The sequence below is a fragment of the Amphiprion ocellaris genome, chromosome 1 (genome assembly GCF_022539595.1).
Source record: "Amphiprion ocellaris isolate individual 3 ecotype Okinawa chromosome 1, ASM2253959v1, whole genome shotgun sequence".
NCBI lineage: Eukaryota > Metazoa > Chordata > Actinopteri > Pomacentridae > Amphiprion > Amphiprion ocellaris.
In genome coordinates this window covers 41095782-41118748 of record NC_072766.1, presented here as the reverse complement: position 1 = coordinate 41118748, position 22967 = coordinate 41095782, and the positions used below count along the sequence as shown (strand labels likewise).

General features: G+C 35.2%; 1 protein-coding gene across 2 annotated transcripts; it reads left to right on the top strand.

Moving 5' to 3' along the window:
- The first annotated feature begins 252 nt into the window (after positions 1–252).
- Positions 253–21061, top strand: muc15 (mucin 15, cell surface associated). 2 transcript variants are annotated; one of them, XM_055013720.1, is made up of 5 exons: positions 253–495; positions 6937–7843; positions 12521–12691; positions 16464–16597; positions 19016–21061. In XM_055013720.1, exons 2-5 carry the CDS (start codon positions 6955–6957, stop codon positions 19025–19027), a joined length of 1206 nt encoding a protein of 401 aa, XP_054869695.1. In that variant the 5' UTR covers positions 253–495; positions 6937–6954; the 3' UTR covers positions 19028–21061. The 2 variants fall into 2 exon arrangements, with proteins under 2 accessions (XP_054869695.1, XP_054869697.1); XM_055013722.1 differs by lacking the exon at positions 16464–16597 and having other exon boundaries at positions 256–495.
- The last annotated feature ends 1906 nt before the right edge of the window (positions 21062–22967 follow it).

Below are 22967 nucleotides of genomic sequence, written 5' to 3'. Positions count from 1 at the left end.
GATGGAAACTGGGTTATGACAGCTGAACAAGCCACACCTCCGGTGTCACCTCACCTGCTCAGGTGAATCCTTCATGACTCACTTCACGAGGAATGAAACTAAAAAAAACTGAACAAAAACAATCCGGCTCTTCTGACGTCAGACCAGTAGCCCGATCCGCAGAGGAGACAAAGGTGTGGATGAAATCCGAGCCTGCTTCCCGTTACCATGACGACCACCTGGCTAGAAAGAACAAGCTCCGCCCACCAAGGGGGGAATTCACAGACCTGGCAACCCGGCAGCAGCCCTGGCAACCAGAAATGGACGCAATCGGCTGGTTTAGGTGAAAATAACGAGGAGGGACGAAATAATTCTGCCTCACCTGGGCGTGTTTCAGGTGCAGCAGCAGGTCCAGCAGCAGGTCCAGCAGGTCCTCCTCCCCCTGCTGCCGGCCGCTCAGAGACCAGCTTTAGAGTCCTGAACACCTGTTCTCACCTGGAACAGTCCGACAAGAAGGTAAGGAAGCTGGATTTAGTCGCTTTTATGATCTCAGGGGAGGTTTGAGGACATTTTTCACCTCCTAAATGTGTTTTACTGAGATTTAAGCTGCTGTTATATTGGTAAATAATTTAAAAAATCACATTCAACCTCATTTTAAGGGAAAATATACCAGTATAAAGATAGATATGGGAGGTTTTGATGCACATATTTCTTTTTCAAGACTAAAAATAGAACATCAGAAACAGAAAAGCTTCTATTTTCAGTGCAAAAAGAACCAAAACATCACAGCAACAAGTGACATAACTTTAATTAGAAGTTGTTTACGGTTATGTTTTCACTCTTTTTTGTTAAATTATGGATAATAACGATTAAAAAAAGAGAAAAGGTCTTAATTTGCTCGTTAATGAAGCCAAAACTTAAAAAAGAGCCAAAATTATCTCTTTTATTTTCCAAAAAAACCTCATCTTAATGGAAATATTTTAGTAGAAAGTCATTTTTTCACTATATTCGTCTTTTTCATGACTAAAAATAGAGCAGAAACAGAAAAGCTTCTATTTTCAGTGTATAAACAAAGAAAGTTTGCTGCTCGGTCATTTTTTCAGTAATTTACTGTTATTCTTCCACAATTAATTTGCTTGTTAATGAGGCAAAAACTTAAAAAAAAAAAAAAAAACACCAAAACTTTACATAATACTCTCAAAACTTCATGCTTTCAGGGAAAGTTTGAGGCTTAAACTAGATGGGAAAGGTCTATTTTTGACTTCAAGCATTTGAAATGTAAAAAGTAAATCACAAATACCCTCATTTTGAGGGAAATATTTCAGAATAAAGTCTTTATTTATCCTGCATTCGGCCACTTCAATATGAATAACTAAAAAAAAGATTTAAATTGCCGTTGCTGCTATGTTTTAATACATATATATATATGTCACAATAAATGGGAGGAAAATGTATAATATTGATCTCTGAGGTTTTAGACTAAAGGTGAAAAAAGGCAGAAAATGGAAATAATAATCTATGCAGCATGAAAGCTGTGATTTTGACACAGATATTGAAATTTCTATGACGCATACTTACGAAAGAAATAATTTATTCTTATTTAATCCATTTTAGTCAGAAAGTGTAAAAACGGAAAAAAACCACAGGATTTTAAACTTTACAACGGTCCTGAACTACTCATCTGTAATGTGCCATCATGTGGGGAAACTTTACAAAATTCACTTTTTTCTACATGTCATGTAAAAATTCACCTAAAATAAAGTCTTTCAACCAACCAGATTCCATAAAAACCTAAAAATTCTGTGTTCCTCAACACAACTGGGAAAATATTCGTCATCTATCTGTGACCAACAGTGACGTGACAAAAATTCAGCTAGTTTTGAGTTGAACTGCAGGAAGTGTTTCCACAAAGTGGAGAAGAAGCAAATATGGAAGCCAGGATGTGATGAACAATTTCATGCGTTATGACACTGATGCAGTGAAAATAATAAACTTATAATAAATTAATATGATAGTAAATTTAATTTTATCTAATATATTTTAATCAGAAACTGTAAAAGCTGAAAAAATTACAGGGTATTTAACTTCACCAACGGTCCTTGAACTACTCATCTGTAATGTGCCATCATGTCAGGAAAATTAACAAAACTCATATTTTTCTACACGTGTCATGTAAAAATTCACCTAAAATAAACTCTCTGAATCAACCAGATTCTGTAAAAAAAAAAAAATAAATTCTGCGTTTCTCTATGCAACCGTGAAAATATGAGTGATCTATCAGACAGAGAGGAGATAAATATGGAAAGCAGCAGTGAAATAATAAACCAGAGTTATGAAATAAAGATCTAATTTCAGTCATAAAGTGGATTTATGCTGAGGGTTTAAATAAACACAAACCTTCCTCTAATATCTCCACAGTTTGAGGCTAGAAAATCATCTGAACGATTTTCTAAATAATCCTGATGCTTTGTGAGGATTAAATCTCCGTGAGGTCTGAGGATCTGACAGAAATAAACCAAATAAACCAGTTATCATTGAACCAGTTCAACAGGTTCTGCTTTCATTTGTGTCTCTGAATGTAGAAATAATCCCAGTTATGCAAACACTGGACTGTTTCTAAACAGGAAACTGTGAGCTGTAATTCATATCTGTGGTGTTAAATTTCAAACTGTCTGCTGTAAAAACGTCTCGTCTGTCTGGAATTTGAATGAAAAAAACAGCAGAAAATGATCATTTCTGACCGTTAGAGTGGAAAGCAGCCTCGACTTTATAGAAAAACAGAAATATCCAGACAGACGCTCAAAAAGACTGAAGGAAACACAAATAAAACAACCTGGAAACACCTTTTAACACCTTTAAACAACTTTTAACACCTGGAAATACATTTAAACCCGCACACATTTATGCTGTTAATTTTCTTCTTTAATTCTAAATATATTACTGGACTTTAAGTGCACTGTAAAAAGTAATATGTAAAACAAAATCAAAAAATAAACATAAAAATCTGACAGCAAAGGTGCCAGAAAAAATGCTTTGAAACAGTGTGAAAAAAACAAACAAAAAAACTAAAATCCTGTTAAATTTTAACTCTAAAATAATATTGTTGTTTTTCTTGTTTATTTTTTTAAGCTTTTTTAAATACAGTAAAATAATATGAATTCATGGCCACACATTGGAAAAGACTGAACCACTATTTGTGAAGAAACAAATGAAAGAAACTTTAAAAATACTGAATTTTAAGGCAGATATTTTTAGTCTGAACAAAGCATCACAGATGAGCAGTTCAAGGACTGTTGGAAAGTTGACAATCTTGTGATTTTTTTTCTATTTTTAAAGTTTCTGTCCAACACAGATGGCATAAAACCCAGAGGCTAAATCTCATAACTCAATTGAACACTCCCTTAATTTTCGTCACGTGACTGTTGGTCACAGATAGATCTTTAATATTTTCATGGTTGCGTCGAGGAATGCAGAATTTTTTGCTTTTTACAGAATCTGAATGGTTCAAAGAATTTATTTTATATTCATTTTTACATGATACAAATCAAAATATCACATTTATATCTTATATTTGGGTAATTTTCCAGACTCAACAATGTATCACAGATGAGCAGCTCAAGGACTGTTGGAAAGTTGAAAATCTTGTGATTTTTTTCTATTTTCACAGTTTCTGGCTTTAATAAAGGCTGTAATTTTGGCAGTTTTTAAAAAAGATATCTTGCCGATGGATTTTGAAGTTTAAAAGGTTGAAAGAACATTAGTCCTGATGAAATCCTGCGTGTATTTTAACCCTCAGGCTGAATCTCTGCTCAGAAATGAGCTTCCACTTTAGGACTGGAAGGTAGATGATAAACTAGCTCTTCATTTCATAATTCCAGTTTATTATTTTCACTGCTACAGTCTTATAAAGCTTAAATTTGCCTATACCCTGGTTTCCACACTTGTCTCCTCACTGCTCTGTGCAAAAGTCAATAAAATAAGTAAATAAAGCCGCAGTTCACTGATTTTTTGTCATGTGATCACTGGTCACAGCTGAGTCAGTCATAACTTCAAGGTTTTGCACATGAGCTCAGAATTTTTTGGTTTTTACTGAATAGGGTTATTTTAAAGACTTTATTTTTTATATATACATTTTTGCATTAAACAAGAAGAAAAAAGTGTATTTGCTGAAATATCACAATTTCAAATTCAGATTTTGTTCATTTTCTCAACAGAAAGCTAGAGATGAGTAATTCAAGGACTGTCAGAAAGTTGAAAATTTGACAAGGTGCAATTTTGGCATTTTTAAAAACATTTACAGGACTTTCTACCCCGCCGTCGGATTGTAGTTGTTCACAGAGTTAAACAGGAGATGATTTCTCTTTAAATCTATTTTCAGTGAGCGTTAGTGTAATTAAATGTGTTCAAAAAGATGAAAGTAGGTCAGTATTAGAACAGGTGAAACCAGAAAGCCCTGCAGGTTTGTGTGTTCAGACGTCATTATCTCCGTAAACTGAAGCTGCTGCTCTGATTCCAAACAGCAGAACAAAGAAAGTTTTCCTGCAGGAGTCTGAGGACTGAAGCCGAGGGCAGAACAAGAAGCTCTGGGGTTAATTCACACCGTCAGGAAGTCACATATCTCACTGGGAAGAGAGTTTGGACTGAACAGCAGATGGTGTGTTCAGGCGTCAGTTTGAAAGACGCTTTTCTTATTCCGGGAAGGCGGTGAAAAGACTTTCATTAGAATTCAGAAAGCTTTTGTTGTCTTTACATTTCCACAAATATCAAGCAAATGTCAAAAGCTGACATTCAGAAAACTCTACAAAAAATGTGAAATTAAGCAAATAAAGAACAGAAAAATAACTTGCAGTTATCACAGTTCACAATAATCTGGATAAAACATATTTAAATTCACTCTTTGCTGCTTATTTCAGGTTTGTTGACCTCAATCAGCTGAATAATTGGTCCAATTAAACGTCATTTTTAGATAATAGGCATTAGGTGATTATCAGACAGGCTACTGGGGCTGGACTACACTGTAAAAAAATGTTTTAAAGAAAAACTGAAATTGAAAATGAAGAAAATAACAACAAATATCTGTAAAATTCAGATTTTTTTGACAATTTAAATGCATAAAAATTGATAATTTTACAGTCACATGTTGTAAAAAATTAATATTTATAATGAAAAAAATTCTGTTAAAAAATGCGGAAAACTGTTGCGTTCAGAAACAAAAAATGTGGAAAGTACCGGCAAATACATGTAATGATTTTTTTGCTAATTTAAACACAGTAAAACTGTATAATTTTACAGCCACACGTCATAAAAAAATTAATATTTATAAAGAAAAAAATCTGTTAAAAAAGAAGGAAAAATGTAGCATTCACAAACAAGAAATGCAAGAAATATCTGTACAATAATGGTTTTTTTTGCTAATTTAAATGCAGTCAAACTGTATCATTTTATAGTCATATACTGTAAAAAAATAAATTGAAAAGAAAAAAGAATTGTTTAAAAAAAGGCAGAATACAGTAGCATTCAGAAACTAAAAATATGGAAAACATCATTTTCTTGGCTAATTTAAATGCAGTAAAATTGTATAATTTTACAGCCACATGTTATAAAATATTACTATTTATAAAAAAATACTGTTAAAAAAGGCAAAATATGTAGCGTTCAGACACTAAAAATGTGAAAAATAACAACAAATATCTGTAGAAAAATATATTTTTGTGCCAATTTAAATGCAATAAAGATGTTTGCAGTCTCACGCTGTAAAAAAATGTATATTTACAAAGAAAAAAATTATCTGTTTAAAAAAGCGGAATACTGTAGCATTCATAAACTTAAAATCTGGAAAGAAATGACAAATATGTGTAAAATAATGTTTTTTTGCCAATTTAAATGCAGTAAAACTATAATTTTACTTTATAATTCACACATTATAAAAGAATAAATGAATATTTATAAAAACAGATTGTTGATGTGAGCATTGATTGCAATTTATGTTGTCAAACAGAGCACTGTTAGCTATCAGCAGGCACCATGACAGAGACTCGTGTGGTGGTTAATGACCTCTGACCAGAACCCATGTTTAAACAGGGATCGACTTTGTTTTTCACTTAAAATAGTGACTAAGGGACTATTTTAGCATGAAAGGACGTGAGAACTGTCATTAAAATACATAATTTACGGGAAAATAACCAGCATCTGCTCAGTTTCCTGCAGTTTTTCCTGAAAATTTTGAAAACGACAACTTGAAATCGAAGAATAATAGAAGACAGCAGCGTAAAATATGCAGAAATCTACATTCTTTCTTTTAGACTTTATCGCATGAGATGCAAAAAACAACAACAACAACATGACAAACAAAAAACAAACCCACTAATAAAAGCGCGATATGATCAGTAAGTCTTGCCCAAATTAGCATTAATTGCAACTTGTTAAATACATTCAAAATCTAATAAAACAATGACAAACCTCAACTTTCTCTCTTGTTCTGGAGCTCTCAACTGTTTTACATGGTCTTCGCTAAGAGAAGAGGTTTGCTTAGTTGTATTTGCACAATGTCCTTGGGTGTCTTGAAAAGCTCATATAAATAAAGTGTATTATTATTATTATTATTATTATTATTATTATTATTATTATTATTATTATTATTATTATTATTATTAATAAAGTGTGGATATTCACGTGTACTATCATTTTGTGATTTCTCGGTTAATTTTTAATCTTTGAAACAGCAGCATACAAAGCCAATTTAACTCAAAGTCCACTTACTTTCCTTCTATGGAGCTTTTGACCAGTTTAGTCTTTAAACCTACAATGGAAACTTTTAAGAGAATGAGAAAAAAAATCCTAAAAGTGGTTGTAATCAGGGGAAATTGGAGCAAATTTAATGACAATGTGAGCAATTTGTTTACAATAGATTGTACCTATTTGTAGAAGTAATATAAAGTTTGGTCTTTTGTGTCTCAGATTTAAACTGAACGGAAAATGAAGCTTCTAAAAACCACAGCGGTCGTCCTCCTGCTCATCCAAACCTTCCACCTGGCGTCTCTGCAGGACTCGACCGACTCTCCGGGTCGTACGATCGATAAAAGCTGGTGGCGTGATCGCCCCAAAAACGAAATCCCCAAACAAGTCGCAGACAGCGATCAGGGAAACGATGGCGATTACAGCGGAATAGCGTCCGGCTCCATGGTGATGAACAGCGAAGAGGAGCGGAACATCGCTGGAGAAGCGAATGAAACAGAATCCGACGTCACAACCGCCTCGCCTCACGTGTTCCACAACGGCATGAAAAAGAAGCATAAACACCAGAAAACCACCGTTTCTCTGACTATGACGGCCGCAAATGCCACAAACTCAAACCACTCGGTCGAAGCGAAGGAAGCTAACTTGACAGCGACGTCGCAAAACTCCACCGGATCTCCGGAAGTGCCGTCGACCACCACGCAAAACTCCACAACAGAGTTAGCTAACGGCACGGGAAGCGCCAACGCAACATCTGCACCGACCCCAGCAGCACCAGACGTCAACGAAATGATGACGAATTCGTCCACAGGAGAGTTTCCTCCAAAGACGTCAGATCAGAACTCGACTGCTGCTTTGAACGCAACTGGAAATGGGCCGACCAATGCAAACCCCAACGTACTGGAAGATACAACGACCACAAACCCCAACGTACCCGAAGACCCAATGACCACAAACCCCAGCTTACCCGAAGACACAACGAACATAAACCCCAACGTATCCGAAGATGCAACGAGCGCTGCTAATCCAAATATGCCTGAAAATGCGTCGTCCGCAGCTCCGGTCCCGCCCGAGAAGTCCAACAACACCGACAAAAGTGCTGGAGGTTCAGGAAGCAGCTCAGAAAGAGGTAAGAACTTCCACAGTTTCAGGTGTTAAAACATCTCATTGTGTTTCTTCCCCGAAATTTATAGAGTAACATGAGGAAAAAGTAAAGTTTGTGAGAAACTCCAAGAGAAATTCTTGGTATACGGTGACCAAACAGGGTCACAATACCTCAGAGATCACCCTGGAAAGTGTTTTTGAGTGACGGTTGAAGGACTTTTCGATGGAATCTCATTGATCTTCCTGCTTTGGTGAAAGACGTTGACTTTTGTGGTTTCTACAAATGTGAAATTACAGTTTGTCTCTTTAAACTGGTGCTCTAACTTCACAAAAAGTGCGGAAAGAGGAAAGAACCTAGACAGTTTCAGGTGTCACAGTGTCTCATTGTGTTTCTTTCCATAATTTATAGAGAAATACAAGGGAAAAAGTAAAGTGTGTGTGAAATTCCAAGAGAATTTTCTCATATATGGCGACAAAACAGGCTCATAATACCCCAGAGATCACCCTGGATGCTGTTTAAAATATCCATATTTTATGATATAAACGTGGGATCAATAAAGGTTTAATCTGTCTGTCTGTCTGTCTGTCTGTCTGTCTGTCTGTCTGTCTGTCTGTCTGTCTGTCTGTCTGTCTGTCTGTCTGTCTGTCTATCTATCTATCTATCTATCTCAAGCAAATCAGAGATGTTTGAGCAGATGTTTAAAGGTTAAATAACTCAAGTTAAAACAAAAGAAACTTTAAGTTGATTTTCTGTAAAATACATCTACAAAAATGCTAATATGAGAGGAATCAAATGATTTAAGTTCATCTATTTTAAACCAGTTCCATTAATATTAGTTCTTTACTCACTTTGGATGAACTTGTTGGTAAACTTGGTCAATCTTTTCTGTTTTTTCAGTGTAAAACGACACTTATTACTAAAGTTATATCACCATTTTGTCTTTTTTACGCCCTTTCCCTGACCCACATTCGCCTACGTCTATTTTCCCACTAGCGGAGGACAAACGGCCCTTCATTCACAGGAAAAGGTCGGCTTGTGTTTCAGCCGCTATCGATGTGGAATCCATTACAGCGGCACAATGAGACTCTGTTTTAGTCGCAAAGAAACACCTGAGAGAGAAGCCGAAGGGTTGAGGTCAGAGATACCGAGACTGGAAAAAGGGCTGCAAATCAAGCAAACGTTTGATATCCGTCCACTCAAAAAGCTGCTTTTCCTGCAGAAATATGTGGCATCTTTGGAGAGCTGCTGCAGGATTAAAATAAAACTGTGGACAGATGCGACAGCTAACGCTAACAGATGATGGCAGTAAACACAAGGGAGGAGAAAAAATAAAATAAAAAACAGCTTCTCAGTTATCACGACAGGTCCAGCGTGTTCTCAAAAACACCGACTGCTGGCTGCAGATAAACACCGAGGCTATAAATATGAGGAAATAAAAATAGCCGCCAGCTCCAGGTGCTTGACCTCAGTCGACTACTGTGAATCCTGCAGCTAAATGCTAACATCACCAGCTCCATCTTAGCGTAACGAGCTAAGAGGTTCGGTGCTAATTTAGTGCTAATTAGCAGCAATTAAACTCAGTGGACAACAGAAATGGGTGGAAATGAAATTAGTGCTGCACGTATACATGAAAATATCACCAACGTTTGTGAAAAATGCACCGCAAAGCCTCAAAAACACAAATATACTACAGCAGAAATATCCAAAATATAAAAATATGGTGAATTCCAACTCATCCAGTGTCTTTCTTCTGTCTGAAAATGACCTGAACAAACCACAAAAGACAAGAAAGACAGAAGTTAATGGTAATTATGGATTATTTCTGTCTAAATCTCATGTCCAAGATTATTTACGTACCTTGAAATGATTCTAATTTTAAAAAATTTAAAAAATAAAAGCAGCTTCTTTCTCAAATAAAATGGTTCTTACACTATTACATAAATGAAATGACATAAACAAGCAACAAAAGATCATCGAATATTGTGTTAGATGTGTTTCCTTTTATGAACTTTGTTTTTATGTTTTTAAAAATATGTTTGGTCTAAATCTAATGTACAAGATTATTTATACCTTGAAATTATCACAACTATACTTAAAAAATAGCTTCTATTGAAGATTTTATATTTTAAAATACATTATAATAATATCATTATGAATAAAAAATAATAGTTTTCACTGTGACCGTTATAAAAAGTGTCAAAAACTTGAAATTATTACAGGTTTTTGAGAACATGATAGTTTTCACTTACATTTTAAAAAATGACATAAAAAATAACAAAAGATAGTAAAACTCTGTGTTAGACATGTAATAATTATAATTTATGAACTATTTCATTGTTTTCTGTTTTTAAAAACATTTTTAGTATGAAAATCGTGCCTAAAATGATTCAAACCACTAGAAATTATCCCAAATTATTGGTAAAATGCTGTTTCTTTCCAATTTAAAGTGGCTCTGGTCGTTTCCATCATGTTCTAGAACATTCTAAGGCACCATAAACTGAGAAGAAGTCGACTGCAAGTCATTCCAAAAATGAGTTACGCACCGTTGCTGCTTGCAAGATGGGATAAAGGCTTTAAAGTCATCTCCAAGTGTTTTCAAGTGTTTGTGGTCACAATTCAAAGCAGAATCAAGAGGTACAAGGAGTTCCGCACTGTAGGAAAACAAACGTAAACACTGCAGTGGAAAGAAGAGTCCAAGAATCATAACCAAGGGCTTCCTGATGGATGTTAGCAGTTCTGGTAGCAACAAGGCAATGAGGACTCCATTTCTGCCCAAAGACGAAAGTTTCTAGTTGTCAAATCTGTGGTTGGATGGAATGAAAATGGAGTCTTTTGGACACAAGAAGCTTCTAACCCTAAGAACGCCTTCCACACATTAAGACATTTTAATGGGAATGTGGTGCTTCGGAGGTGTTTTTAAGTCTTGTCAGAGTAGGACAACAACAACAACATTAAGGTTGTGAAGGAAAACATGAGGCGGTCTGCAGAAAAAAAAGTCCTTCCAACAACTCAAAGATCTGGAACCAAAGTAGTGAAGAAATGGTGAACAGAAAACAATGTGAAGGTGTTGGAGTCAAGACTGGAATCCATCAAGAATCTGTTCTACTGAGGTAGCGAGAGTTAAATAAGTCCTCCATAGAATGCAGTGAACAACCAACTTTCTTCTGGACGGTGGTGATGATCCTCAGGGAAGTGGTGATGATCCTCTGGATGGTGGTGATGATGGTCCACAAAATTACATTCATCTACAACTACACTAAATTCTCAGTGACCTACTGAGGGGAACGAAGTCTTGTTTAAATGTATTTTCTGTCGTAGGACATCATGGGAAATGCGTCCAGTCTGAAAGAGCCACAAAGTTTTCCAGAAAGCCAGAGTTCGACCAAGGTTAAAATTTAGTTTTTGTGTCGTTTCTGTCTATTTTTTACTCTTTCAGGTTTAGTTTAGGTAAATGTCATGCTTTGGGAGACACTTTTACATGTTGGAAGCTTGATTAAGTTTAGACACCAAAAAAACTTGGAAAAATGTTTTGGTTTTGGTTAAAGTATGACTGTTTTACTACATTTTTAAAGCTTGTTCGTCATTTGCTGGGTTACCGGTGTCACAAGTATAGTGATTAGAAACATATTTCTGATATTTCAGAAACAAATGTAATTTAGCAGAAAATATTTAGCCATAAAATGCAACTGAACATGCAGTTCAGTTGCAGTGGAGGACAATATTGTGGAGATCTTAAAGACCTGGAGAGGTTTAAAACACCTTGTCAGCAATTTTAGGAAGTACTTGATATGATTGAAAAAGAACAGTTTTCCACTTAATGCTGAGAAAAGATATGAAGAATTTTGATCTAGACATTAGTACAAATGCAAACAAACCCTAGAATATAAAAAAATATATAAAAATCTCTTAAAATTTGTGTTGGACATGTCTAACACAACTCTCACCATCTTCTGAAGCTTATCAGTCAAATGAAAACTCATTAGAAATCAAAATTTTTGATTGTATACCAATAATTTTGGGCTCAACTGTAAATATCAACCTCGTGGTGGTGGCGCTCCATCCATAGAAAGGAAAACCCCATTAAATGACCAAAAACTCGCTTAATGTGTACTTTCCAGTAACGTTTAAAAACCGCAGCAGAAGAAAATGGAAATAAACTTCATGAAAAAGGTCTTTCTGCTCAGACTGAGGGTAAAATAGATTCAAGCAAGTGAGTAATTTGTAGATAAACAGAGTTATTTATTTACACAAATCCTAATCAGATGTTGTATTTCTGAGGACAATTCTGTCACTTCTTCATCTAGAAACCAAACAGGAAGAAGAAGAAAGTTGTGAAGGACGAACTTTATACCCAGTTAGAACTCTAACTGATGAGCATGAGATCTTCTTAATGAAAGACTCTTTATCTTTTCACACCTGTGCAGCTGCAGAGACAGATGTTGCCTTCTGATTAGCTCTGTGCTATATTTAAAGAACTATAGATTGGTGAGAAACTTAATGATTCAGACGACGAATGCAGCCTTCAAATATTCAGATGTATTCCAGAAATTATCATGATTTCGTCTCATTAATTGTATTAATTATCTTGGGGTGTGCTAACACTGTTGATTTCAAAAATTAGCCGTAATCAGAGGACAATTAGCCCTGAAAGATGGCAGCTGATGTAAATCATTTGACGACTTATTTATCGCCCTGATAAAGGTGTGGCGTCGGACCCCAACAAGAGCACGAGGAAGGGGGCGTGGGGCGCCGTCCTGGGGACCGCCGTGGCCGTGGCCCTGGTGGGGTTGGTGGCCTACCTCATCCTGAAGAAGAGGCACCAGAAGGCCTTTTCTCACAGGAAACTGGTCGAGGATTTCCCTGCAGATCCAGGTACGTTAGCGTTTAGCTGCTGTACAGGAACAGAATGCTTGATTTGACGTAAAGACGTCCAACTTCTGTGGAAATCAGGCTTTTTGTTGGCTTGTTAGCATGATTGGAAGGTGTCTTTTAGGTGCAAAATAATGCAAAAATAAGAATTTGCATCAATATTTTTGAGCTAAAACTTCATGAAACCTACTTTAAACAGAGGAATTAGCTTTGTCGTTGACAATCAAAAGTATTTTTAATTGCCAGTTTAAGTTTTAACCCTCCTGTTGTCCTCATTTACAGGCACCAAAAAAATTGTTTCCTTGTCTGAAAAAAATGCAAAAATTCAGCAAAACAAATTCCCCAAATTTCTGAAAATTTGTAAAACCTTCAGGAAGAAAATTCCAATAATTCCTTAGAAGTTTCCCTTAAAAGTTTTATTTAAAAAAACAAAATACCCGAAATTTGGCAAGAAAATTCTTGTAAATATTTTCAAAAAATGAGTAAAAATCTTCCAAAAAAATCCTAAAAATATCTAAAGTGATTCCATATATATCAGTAAAACTTCTAATATTTTCTTTAAGAACAACCACATAAAAATCAACCAAAATCCAGCAAAATTTGTTGGATTTTGGTTGATTTTTATGCGAATGCTCTTAGGAAACATTTTTAACATTTATTTTTTCCACCAAAAAATGTTCAAAAATTTCCCAAAAATGTTGGAAATGTGGACATCAGAAGTTTCATTGTGAAAATATATATCTTTTCCACATTTTCAAGCTTTAAATGAAATGGGAAAATCAACTAACACATACATTTGAGTTCAAATTACAAATGCTATAAAGTTAATGCAATTATTATTTTATTATTACTATTACTGTTATTATTATTACTATGACAACAACTCATAGAAATAATCTTTGTAACTTAAATAGTTCCTCTAAATCTGTAAATTAGAATCTCTTCATTTAATTAAATGGTTCTAAAAGGTTCTTTCGACCACTTTTTAGAGTGCAGAGTTGAACATTTCCACCTTAAAACTGCAGTGTACCGACATGAACATGAATTCAGAACAAATTTAGAGAATTTATTGACTTTCTGTATCATTATTCTCCTTTAGGTGGGTGAAGCTGAAGTACATCTAATTAATTTAAGGCAAGAATTGATTATTTTCATAAAAAAAAAAAACGTGTAAATATGTAAATCTGGAACCCAGAAGAGAGGAGTTCATATACAAATATAAATTAAAAACAAATACAACTCCCTTATTATTATTAGTGCATAAAGTATTTCCCTCTAGTTCTACACTGCTGGGAAATAAGCTGATGTACATGTGGAGCGGTGAGCTGGATTAAAGGAACTCGGGTTAATTACAGCGCTGCAGGGCTGCTGCAGGCTTCAGGTAACTTTCTGCAGCGACAGATTCAACGTCCAGACACCAGGGAACGATATCGATCCACTTATAGAACGTACAGCACCGAGAAAATAAATGCATTTACAACAAACTGTCCTCTGTTTTTATAGCTCCCACATCCACAGCTCTTTAATGAGGCAGCCATCCCATAATAAGGTAACCCGGCATGCAGAATGGGATCATGTATGATGACAGTTTGTCATCCCGGTTTCCCTCCACTCTGCCTCACTTAACCTCGTTAAGCTGCAGCGTAATTAAACGGCAGCAGGTTCACTCAGGAGGTTTCACAGGATCGTCATTAGCTGCAGTACATCAGAAAAAAGATGAAAAGAAAACCTGTAAACACTGAAAAATACGGTGTTTTAACAGTAATTTACTGTTTATTCACAGGTTTCTTCTGGTATGTGAAATTACAGATAATAACTAGAAAATTACAGGTTAACTAAAAAAAACAGGTCAAAACGACAAATAAAATTTGTATTTTTGCAAAAACTATTTCACTCTTTTACATTTAATATACTCACAGTTTTATACTGTTTTTAAATCAACAAAAAAAAATCAAACTATTTTACAGATATTTGCTATTAAAAATGTCTTTTATGTTTTTTATGTTTTTAAATGTTTTTGTTGCATAAGTTACAGATTATACGAAGTAAATCACAGCTAAAAGTAGTAATTTACACGTTAACTATAAAAAAGAGGCCAAATCTGTAAATAATTTACACATTAAATCTGTATTTTGACAAATAGTAATGTGCTGCTTTACCATGTTTGACCACAAAATGACACTATTTTTTTTCAATATTTAAATAAGCAAAAATATAATTATTCCACAATAATAACAATAATATTAATAATAATACTTATAGTTATTATTTTATTTAAATCTGAAAAAAAAATAATTATTTTACAGATATTTGCTGTATGTTAAGGATTGAAAAATTAAATCAAATAAAATCATTTTCAAAGTGATATTTTCTCCTCTTTTTGGGGTTAAATTACAGATAGTACACTATAAAATCACAGAAATAAACATTAATTTTCATGTTAATCTTAAAAAAGAAAAACAGGCTGAGGTTATGGTTAACCCAAACCTGCAGACACTGTAGAAATAAAGTGTTTTTATCTGTCATTTTTAGGACCAATTACTGTTAATGTACAGGTTTCTTCTGGTCTGTTAAATTACAGATAATAACTAGAAAATTAGAGGTTAAATATAAAAAAAGAGGTCAAAACGATAAATAAAATCTGTATTTTTGCAAAAACTATTTCACTCTTTTTCATTTAACATAATCAGTTTTACACTGTTTTTAAATCAACAAAAAAATTTTGATTATTTTACAGATATTCGCTATTAAAAATATGTCTTTTATGTTTTTAAATGTGTTATTGTTGTATAAGTTACAGATTATATGAAGTAAATCACAGCTAAAAGTAGTAATTTACATGTTACCTATAAAAAAGAGGCCAAATCTGTAAATAATTTCCACATTAAATCTATATTTTCACAAATAGTAACGTGCTGCTTTACCATCTTTGACCATAGAATTATGTTTTTTGTTTTTTTTTACTGTATTTAAATAAGCAAAAAATCTAAATTTTCTACAATTATTATTTTCATTAGAGTTGTTACTTATTTATTTTTAAATAAATAATAGTTTGGCTCGTAATGTCCCCCGTCGGACGTTACGAGCCGAACCGAATATTCGGATATTCATCATTAATAATCGGGGCCAAATATCCAGAGCCCAGAAACTGCTATTCGGGTCAGCCCTACCGCGTGACGACGTATTCGTCCGCTCCACTCGCCAGCTTGTTCCACGTAACCAGTTGAGACATAACAACGATGGCCCACCCGTAACCGGTTCTGACATAACGACGAAATGGCATACATCGTAAACTGATGACCCGCCTGCCACCGGTTACGACGTAGCGACAAAACGCCATACGTCGTAAATTGATGACCCGCCTGTCACCGGTTACGACGTAGCGACAAAACGGCATACGTCGTAAACTGATGACCCGCCTGCCATCGGTTACGACGTAGCAACAAAACGGCATACGTCGTAAACTGATGACCCGCCTGCCACCGGTTACGACGTAGCGACAAAACGGCATACGTCGTAAACTGATGACCCGCCTGCCACCGGTTACGACGGAGCGACAAAACGCCATACGTCGTAAACTGATGACCCGCCTGCCACCAGTTACGACGTAGCGACAAAATGCCATACGTCGTAAACTGATGATCCGCCTGCCACCAGTTACGACGTAGCAACGAACCAAGGACCCCCTGTACAGGGAAAGTCATTCTGATCGTTGAAATCTTCAGGAAAGACGGTAAAACTATCTCTCCCTTCCTCCTGTTCCTTTTTACTCCAGCTCATCTCCCTCTACGTCGTTCCGTAGAAATTCCTCCAGAATATCATGTCTCATCCCGGCCGTTTTGGAGAGCTCAGCGAGGTCAAGAAGCTCCTGTTGGGAGTAAATATCTGGCTGGCTCCGTTGCTCCGCAGGTAGAACTCCACTGAGCGACGGTAGCAACGGTCTTTACCACTCCATTTCTCGCTACTTACTCATCCAAGATAATCAAAAAAAGTACAATAAAAAAAAACACTCCGTCAACGAAAAACACACTAAACTGAAAAACACAGGACTAAAGAGCTGCCTTAACACGTTGCCACACCACAGGCGCCCTGTGGTTTTCTTTCCAGCTCAGAAAAATGTGTTTAAATCAGCTAAAAATATCAATATTTCACAGATATTTGCCATTATTTATGAGAAAAATATGTAGATTGAGGACTGAAAAAATATTTTTTAAAAGATAACTGTAGTATAAAAGATTTTTATGGGTTTGGTAAATTGCAGATGGTATAGACAAAAATAAAAAAAATCTGTATTACTACAAATAGTAATTTATTCTTTGACAATGTTATGTACTGTTTAAATCAGCTAAGAAATATAATTATTTTATAGAAATTATATTTATTAAGCAACAAATAAAATGATTTAGAAAATAAATTTTAAAGTGATATTTTACAGATTTCCCCAGTTTAAAAAAATGTACTAAAAAAATTTACTAATTATTTTCATTTTAGTTTAAATTACAGATGATAAACAATAAAATCACAGAAATAAACGTTAATTTACGTGTTAATCTTACAAAACAAAAACAGGCCAAAACTGTAATTAAATAAAATATTTTTATATTTTGCAAATACTATTTCATTCTTTTACAACATTTAACATAATCATAGTTTTATTTTTTTACTGTATTTAAATCAGCAGAAAATCATTATTTTACTACTATTTGCTGTAAAAACAATTTATATTAAGGATTAAAAAATGTTTTTGTGTGTTTCTATACTTCTGTTGGCTAAATTGTTCAGTAAAAAATAAAAAATAAACTTAAATTAGAGAGTTAGAGGTTAAAAGATCCTCCGAAAAACCCGTTTTTGTCACTTTTACTGATAGAAATCTTTATTTACAACCTGGAGTTTGCTACAAGTTGAGCCAGTTTTACCGAAAAAAAACCAACACTACAACTTAGACTTCAGCTTTACGAAGGAAAAAACCCTCCATGCACTTTTTGAATTTAATTTAACACAACTTGAACCTGTTGAAAAACCTGCTGGGTTCATTTTTTCCTCCTTTTGGTGAAATGGAGTCAAAATTTCCTCACTGTGGTTGGAAATCCTGCCTGCTTGTTCAGTTTAATTCACGTTCGATTCGTCTTGTGACTAATCTCGGTTAGCCGAAGCGATTTCCTACATTCAGACCCCAAAAAAAGCTTGGTGGTGCTTTTAGGTGCAGAGGAAAGCAATCATTCAGCGGGGATATAATCACGGCACATGCAGGAAAAGAGCTTTGTACTATTGATTCTTCTTTATGTTCACTCAAAATAACAGAACTCTTTGATTTTGGGGGAAGTTTTACAGTAAAAGCTTCAGTGCAGAGTCTAAATATATCAATAAGACGTCTGCATTTGGGGATAAAAACATCCCAGCTCAGAAAAACAACAAAGTCTGTTTCCCAAAATTACTTTCATATACAGCTAAAGTGATTTCTCATTTAGGTTTTGTAAGAAAAAGGGATTTTCTTCCTGAAAGTTACATTTTTTGTATGTCTTTTTGGCCTCCAATCCAGTCTGAGTCATCTAATATTTAATATCTGTACATTATGAGTCCTCATGTGATCCTGTTTTCCTGGATAAATAAAAAATTTCTAAAATTCTTGTTAATTTTTGTAGGTACAGCGAACAACAAAAAATTAACAATTAAAACCAGCATTAGCTAGCTAGGTGCTAACCTGCATCTGTGTGATTCCACCTTAAATAATCAAGGTCCTTCCACCCAAACATCTCTGATTTACTTAAAACTGTTTTTATTTTTATTACAACCTATGAATATTTTAAATGTTAGCTGTAAAATTTTACATTGATATATCCAGTACTTTTCAAAATAATTCATTTTTAAAAGTTGACCGTCGACCCAATAACTACTTGAGATGTCCCAATCTAGTTGTTATTATTATTATTATTATTATTATTATTGTTGTTATTATTATTATTATTATTATTATTATTATTATTATTATTATTATTATTATTATTATTAATATTATTATTATAACTATTATCGACCAATGTGGAGTCCCAATCTAGTACTATTCTCCAAGTAAACATAACAACATAATCCAGGAGAAAACATTTTACTCTCAAAGCATATTTGAGAATGCAGTTTACATATTTAGAAACACAATTTCTGGGAAATTGGGCTCCAAAATTATGTCAAAATACAGTCAAAATGAGCAAACTTAACCTAAATTTCCATCATTAATGGCTTCTTTTCTGCATATTACAGCTTCATAATGAGTTATTTTCAATGGAAAATCCAATGGTACCAATTATTAATGCTAGTTTGTCTCGTTTCCAGTCCACAGATTAGACAACAACGAACCTCTGGACCTGAACTTTGGCGGCTTGGCGTATTACAACCCAGCGCTGCAAGGAGACAACATCCAGATGAGCAACATCCCTGGACGCCCCTGAAACTGGAACAAAAAAACCTCCATGACCAAAGTCACGAACTCCCTCGAAAGAAAGTCGGCCAATAATTGGCTGTCGATAGACGACTTATAAAGTGGAGTTTTTGTAAATAAGACTGTATGAAAGGGACATGTGTGGGTGGGAAATACAAAAAGGGTTTATGTAGGTCTGATATGTCAGGTTCTTGTCGATTAGATTTATTATGAAAGCAATCTATGTGAAGTACACTGCAACAGCCAAAACCAACAGTCAGCCATTTACGTACGGTGCCAAAGGGAACCAAATGAAGCCTTTAACTAATGAAGGATATGCTTTGCAGTCAATGGAGGATGCTAAAACGTAATATTTGTCGTCTGATTTTAATTATTTTTTGTGAGTCTGTTAAAAATAAGCACATTAACGGAGCAGAATGCGACTCTAAAAAAGCTGGCAATCAATCAATATGCAGCGTGATTATGAAAAAAAACACATATTTGAGGTTCAATATCTCCAGAAATTTAACTCCTACAGTCTTCAAATTGGGTGAAAACACAAACAAAAACACCTCCAGTAAATCCAAATTAATAAATGGCAGCAGCAGAGGACACATTTTAAATTATTGGTTCTTAAAAATGGGAATTAGTGCCAAATTTCTAATCAAGAATGACTTTGTGTCCCCATAAAGTTCCTGTAAGTGTATATGTACAGTATGGATGGATCCGTATTTCTACTAAAATCCAGTCTTTGGTCAACATTTCACCAGTTTTTGAGGCCCGAACATTAGCAGGATTTGACATGTGGCAAATATGGCAAGACAAGGTTCCAGTTTTTCACCATTTTTGACTTGAAACTTGCCCAAAATCATAACAAAGAATAATAACTGACCCTGAAATATGGATAAAGTGCATATCATTTGAACTTCATTTGGTATTTTGACTCTAGAAAGTTCCTGTAAGTGTATATATATGGATGGATCCATATTGATTTTAATTATTTTTGCGAGTCTGTCAAAAACGAACACATTAACGGAGCAGAATGTGACTCTAAAAGCGCTGTTCAGAAGCCAAGACGAACAATAACTTCACCCACATCGACAGTCGGCTGCTGCTCCGGCGTCAGGACGCAAATAAGAAGTTAAATTTTAAACTTTCAGACATTCGACAGCCGGAGCCGGAGAGATTGAGCCGTCAAAAACTAAAGAGTGGGTTTGTTTTGGAGGTGGAGAGAGGCTGTTTTGTTATTTATAGACTTAAGCTTGTTGGTATTCAGGAAGGGAGTTCTGTATTTGGTCTTTGCACCACTCAGTAGCACCAACTATATCACCGTAACGTACTGCTTAAATCTTCTGACCTCCAGGTGTCCGAGCACAGATTTGAGTTTTCTCGTAGCGACGGCGTGCACCTCGGAGAGCGACTTAGTGTTTACCTGCTACATACCTTAGAGTGAAAACTTTTTTATTATTCCTTTTTTTGTTTTATTCTCCTAGAAGTTTGGCTTGATTGACAACCTTCGGCAAGAAAACGTGTCTCCTGAGTTTGGGGCGAGGGATTAACCGTGTTCCGCAATAAAATACTCTTTCCTGCTTTTCTATGCTGCAAAAATAACATATTTATATCTGCATGCACACCCAGAAAACACATCTTTCACTCATCATTACCTGAGTGAAGCCGGCAATCAATCAATATGCAGCATGATTATGATTGGTACGTGCCTCGGCTCGGCCTCAGAAACTCTGATTTTCCCTCTTTTTGTTTGTGGTTGAGCAGCAGCACGCCGGCTTCCTTCCTCGCTCTAATTTCAGATGTCAATCAGTGCACAGGAGGCTTTTTTTTTTGTTTTTTTAAAAAGATCACTGTGATTTCTGCCGTAATAATGCAGGGCGGAGGGATAGGAGACGCTGCTTGTAAAATGAGCTGAAACTTGCCTTAATAAACACGCAAAACACCCCCCAAAAGATGTTTTCTTTGTCTTGTGATTTCATAATCAAGTCTGAAAACCAAGATATGCCAACAGAAAGGGTTTTTAAATCAGTGCTCGGACGGGATGTTTTCCATCTTTTGTTTTATTTTGGTTTTCCTCTTTTAATCTCATCGCATAGTCTGAAAAACACTAAGAACATTTATGGTAGGTGATGGGCCACAAACAGGGACTGAAAGGATTTTTATTTACTCCCAAGTTAGATTCTTGATGTTGAATTTTCTCCAGAAATTCAGCTCTCACAGCCATGAAATTTGGTGAAGACACAAACAAAACAGTTTCCAGTTGGTTGAAATTAGTAAATGACTCCAGCAGAGGACAAATTTTAAATTACTGGCTCTTAAAAATGGATAAAAGTTTAAAATTTCCAATAAAGGGTGGTATTGTGGGCCCAGAAAATGGAAACAAGCACTAAATTTCTCAAACTACAGTGGTACTGTGTCCCCATAAAGTTCCTGTAAGTGTATATATAGGGATGGATCCATATTTCTACTGATATCCAGTCTTTGGTCAACATTTCACCAACTTTTGAGCCTCTAACATCAGTAGAATTTGATGTGTGGAAAGTTTGACAAGACAAAATTCCAGTTTTTAGGTTTTTATTATTATTTAGACTAAATATTGATGTGGACTCATTGGTAGGAAGCAGAAACTGGTGATCATAGGTCTAGATGTTGGTAGTAAATGTGCAGAGTTACAAGCTGCTTCCTTGTTGTCAGTTTCATATTTGGTGGTTTAGCAAGTAATGGGCCACCATGATAAAGACTTCTGTGATGCTTAATGACCTCTGGCCAGCACACACTTGTGAAATAAGAGCATATATTCAGCAAAATATAAGGCTTTACTGAATGTTCCCATACAGATACTTGACAGAAAAACATGGCAATTCAACACGTAATTCTTCCATTTTCGATGGCCAGAAAATCAAAAAGTGTCCTCTGCTGGTTCTGTTGTGTCATTTGAATCTACTGGCAACTGTTTTATCTATGGTTCCACCAAATTTAATGTGTGTGTAGGTTGTATTTCTGGAGATATTGAACCTGTATAATACTAAGAACGTTACATTTATCAAGACAAAAAAACTGCTAAGGTGAACATATGAATGAAATTAAGTAATAAAACACACACGTGTTAAATAGGCTACAAAAACATGCAAATGCACACTTATTAAAAATATTCTCTATTTGGGACAAGCCAGTGCCTGTTTTTAATACAACTGCTGCAGTTTGTGATTGTTTGGCAGCGAGCTTCAATCAATTAACTGACGCCGGGGCCATAATGAAGAATGTACATATTCCGATGGAGGGTATTGGCAGGTTAATTCCCACTTCCAGCTGAGCCAAATTAATTCAAATCAATTTAAATGATCGCTATCTAAATTGACGCCATGTCAATTTTACATTTTATTTTTTGGTATTGGCTAAATCTGAATTAATTCCCCGCCGATGGGTTTAACCTACAAGCCGGCGCCTGTTGCAATAACCCAAATCAATGAGTGTTTATCAGATGAGCCTCTGCAGCGGTGAGACGGTCAGCGGTGGTTTTTAATTAACACCGGCTCTCTTCATCCAACCACCAGTTTGTCTACATGAGCTTTTTTTTTTTTTAACTTCAGGACCAAAGTTGCACATTTGTTCATTTTTAAAAGGTGAAAGCATCTGCCGGCTGTGTTGGTGCTTTCAAAGCGTCGCCATGGTTACAAGCTGCCATACTTATTTTAGTATTCAGTTCAGTTCAGCGTTCCTCGCAACACAGTTAATCACTGTAGTTAAAGCCAAGCAGAAAATAGAATCCACAGATGCCAAGTGCTCCTGGCATTTGCCTTCACTAACTTGGTCAAAACTGCAAATACCAGAAAGAAATTCCACTTTTAGTTCTTCTAC

Excerpts from the sequence above, each read along its gene's own strand:
- muc15 (XM_055013720.1), top strand. The coding sequence starts at position 6,955 with ATGAAGCTTCTAAAAACCACAGCGGTCGTCCTCCTGCTCATCCAAACC. Across the intron at positions 7,844-12,520 it reads AGGAAGCAGCTCAGAAAGAG|GTGTGGCGTCGGACCCCAAC; the intron begins GTAAGAACTTCC and ends GCCCTGATAAAG. Across the intron at positions 12,692-16,463 it reads GGATTTCCCTGCAGATCCAG|CTCATCTCCCTCTACGTCGT; the intron begins GTACGTTAGCGT and ends TTTTTACTCCAG.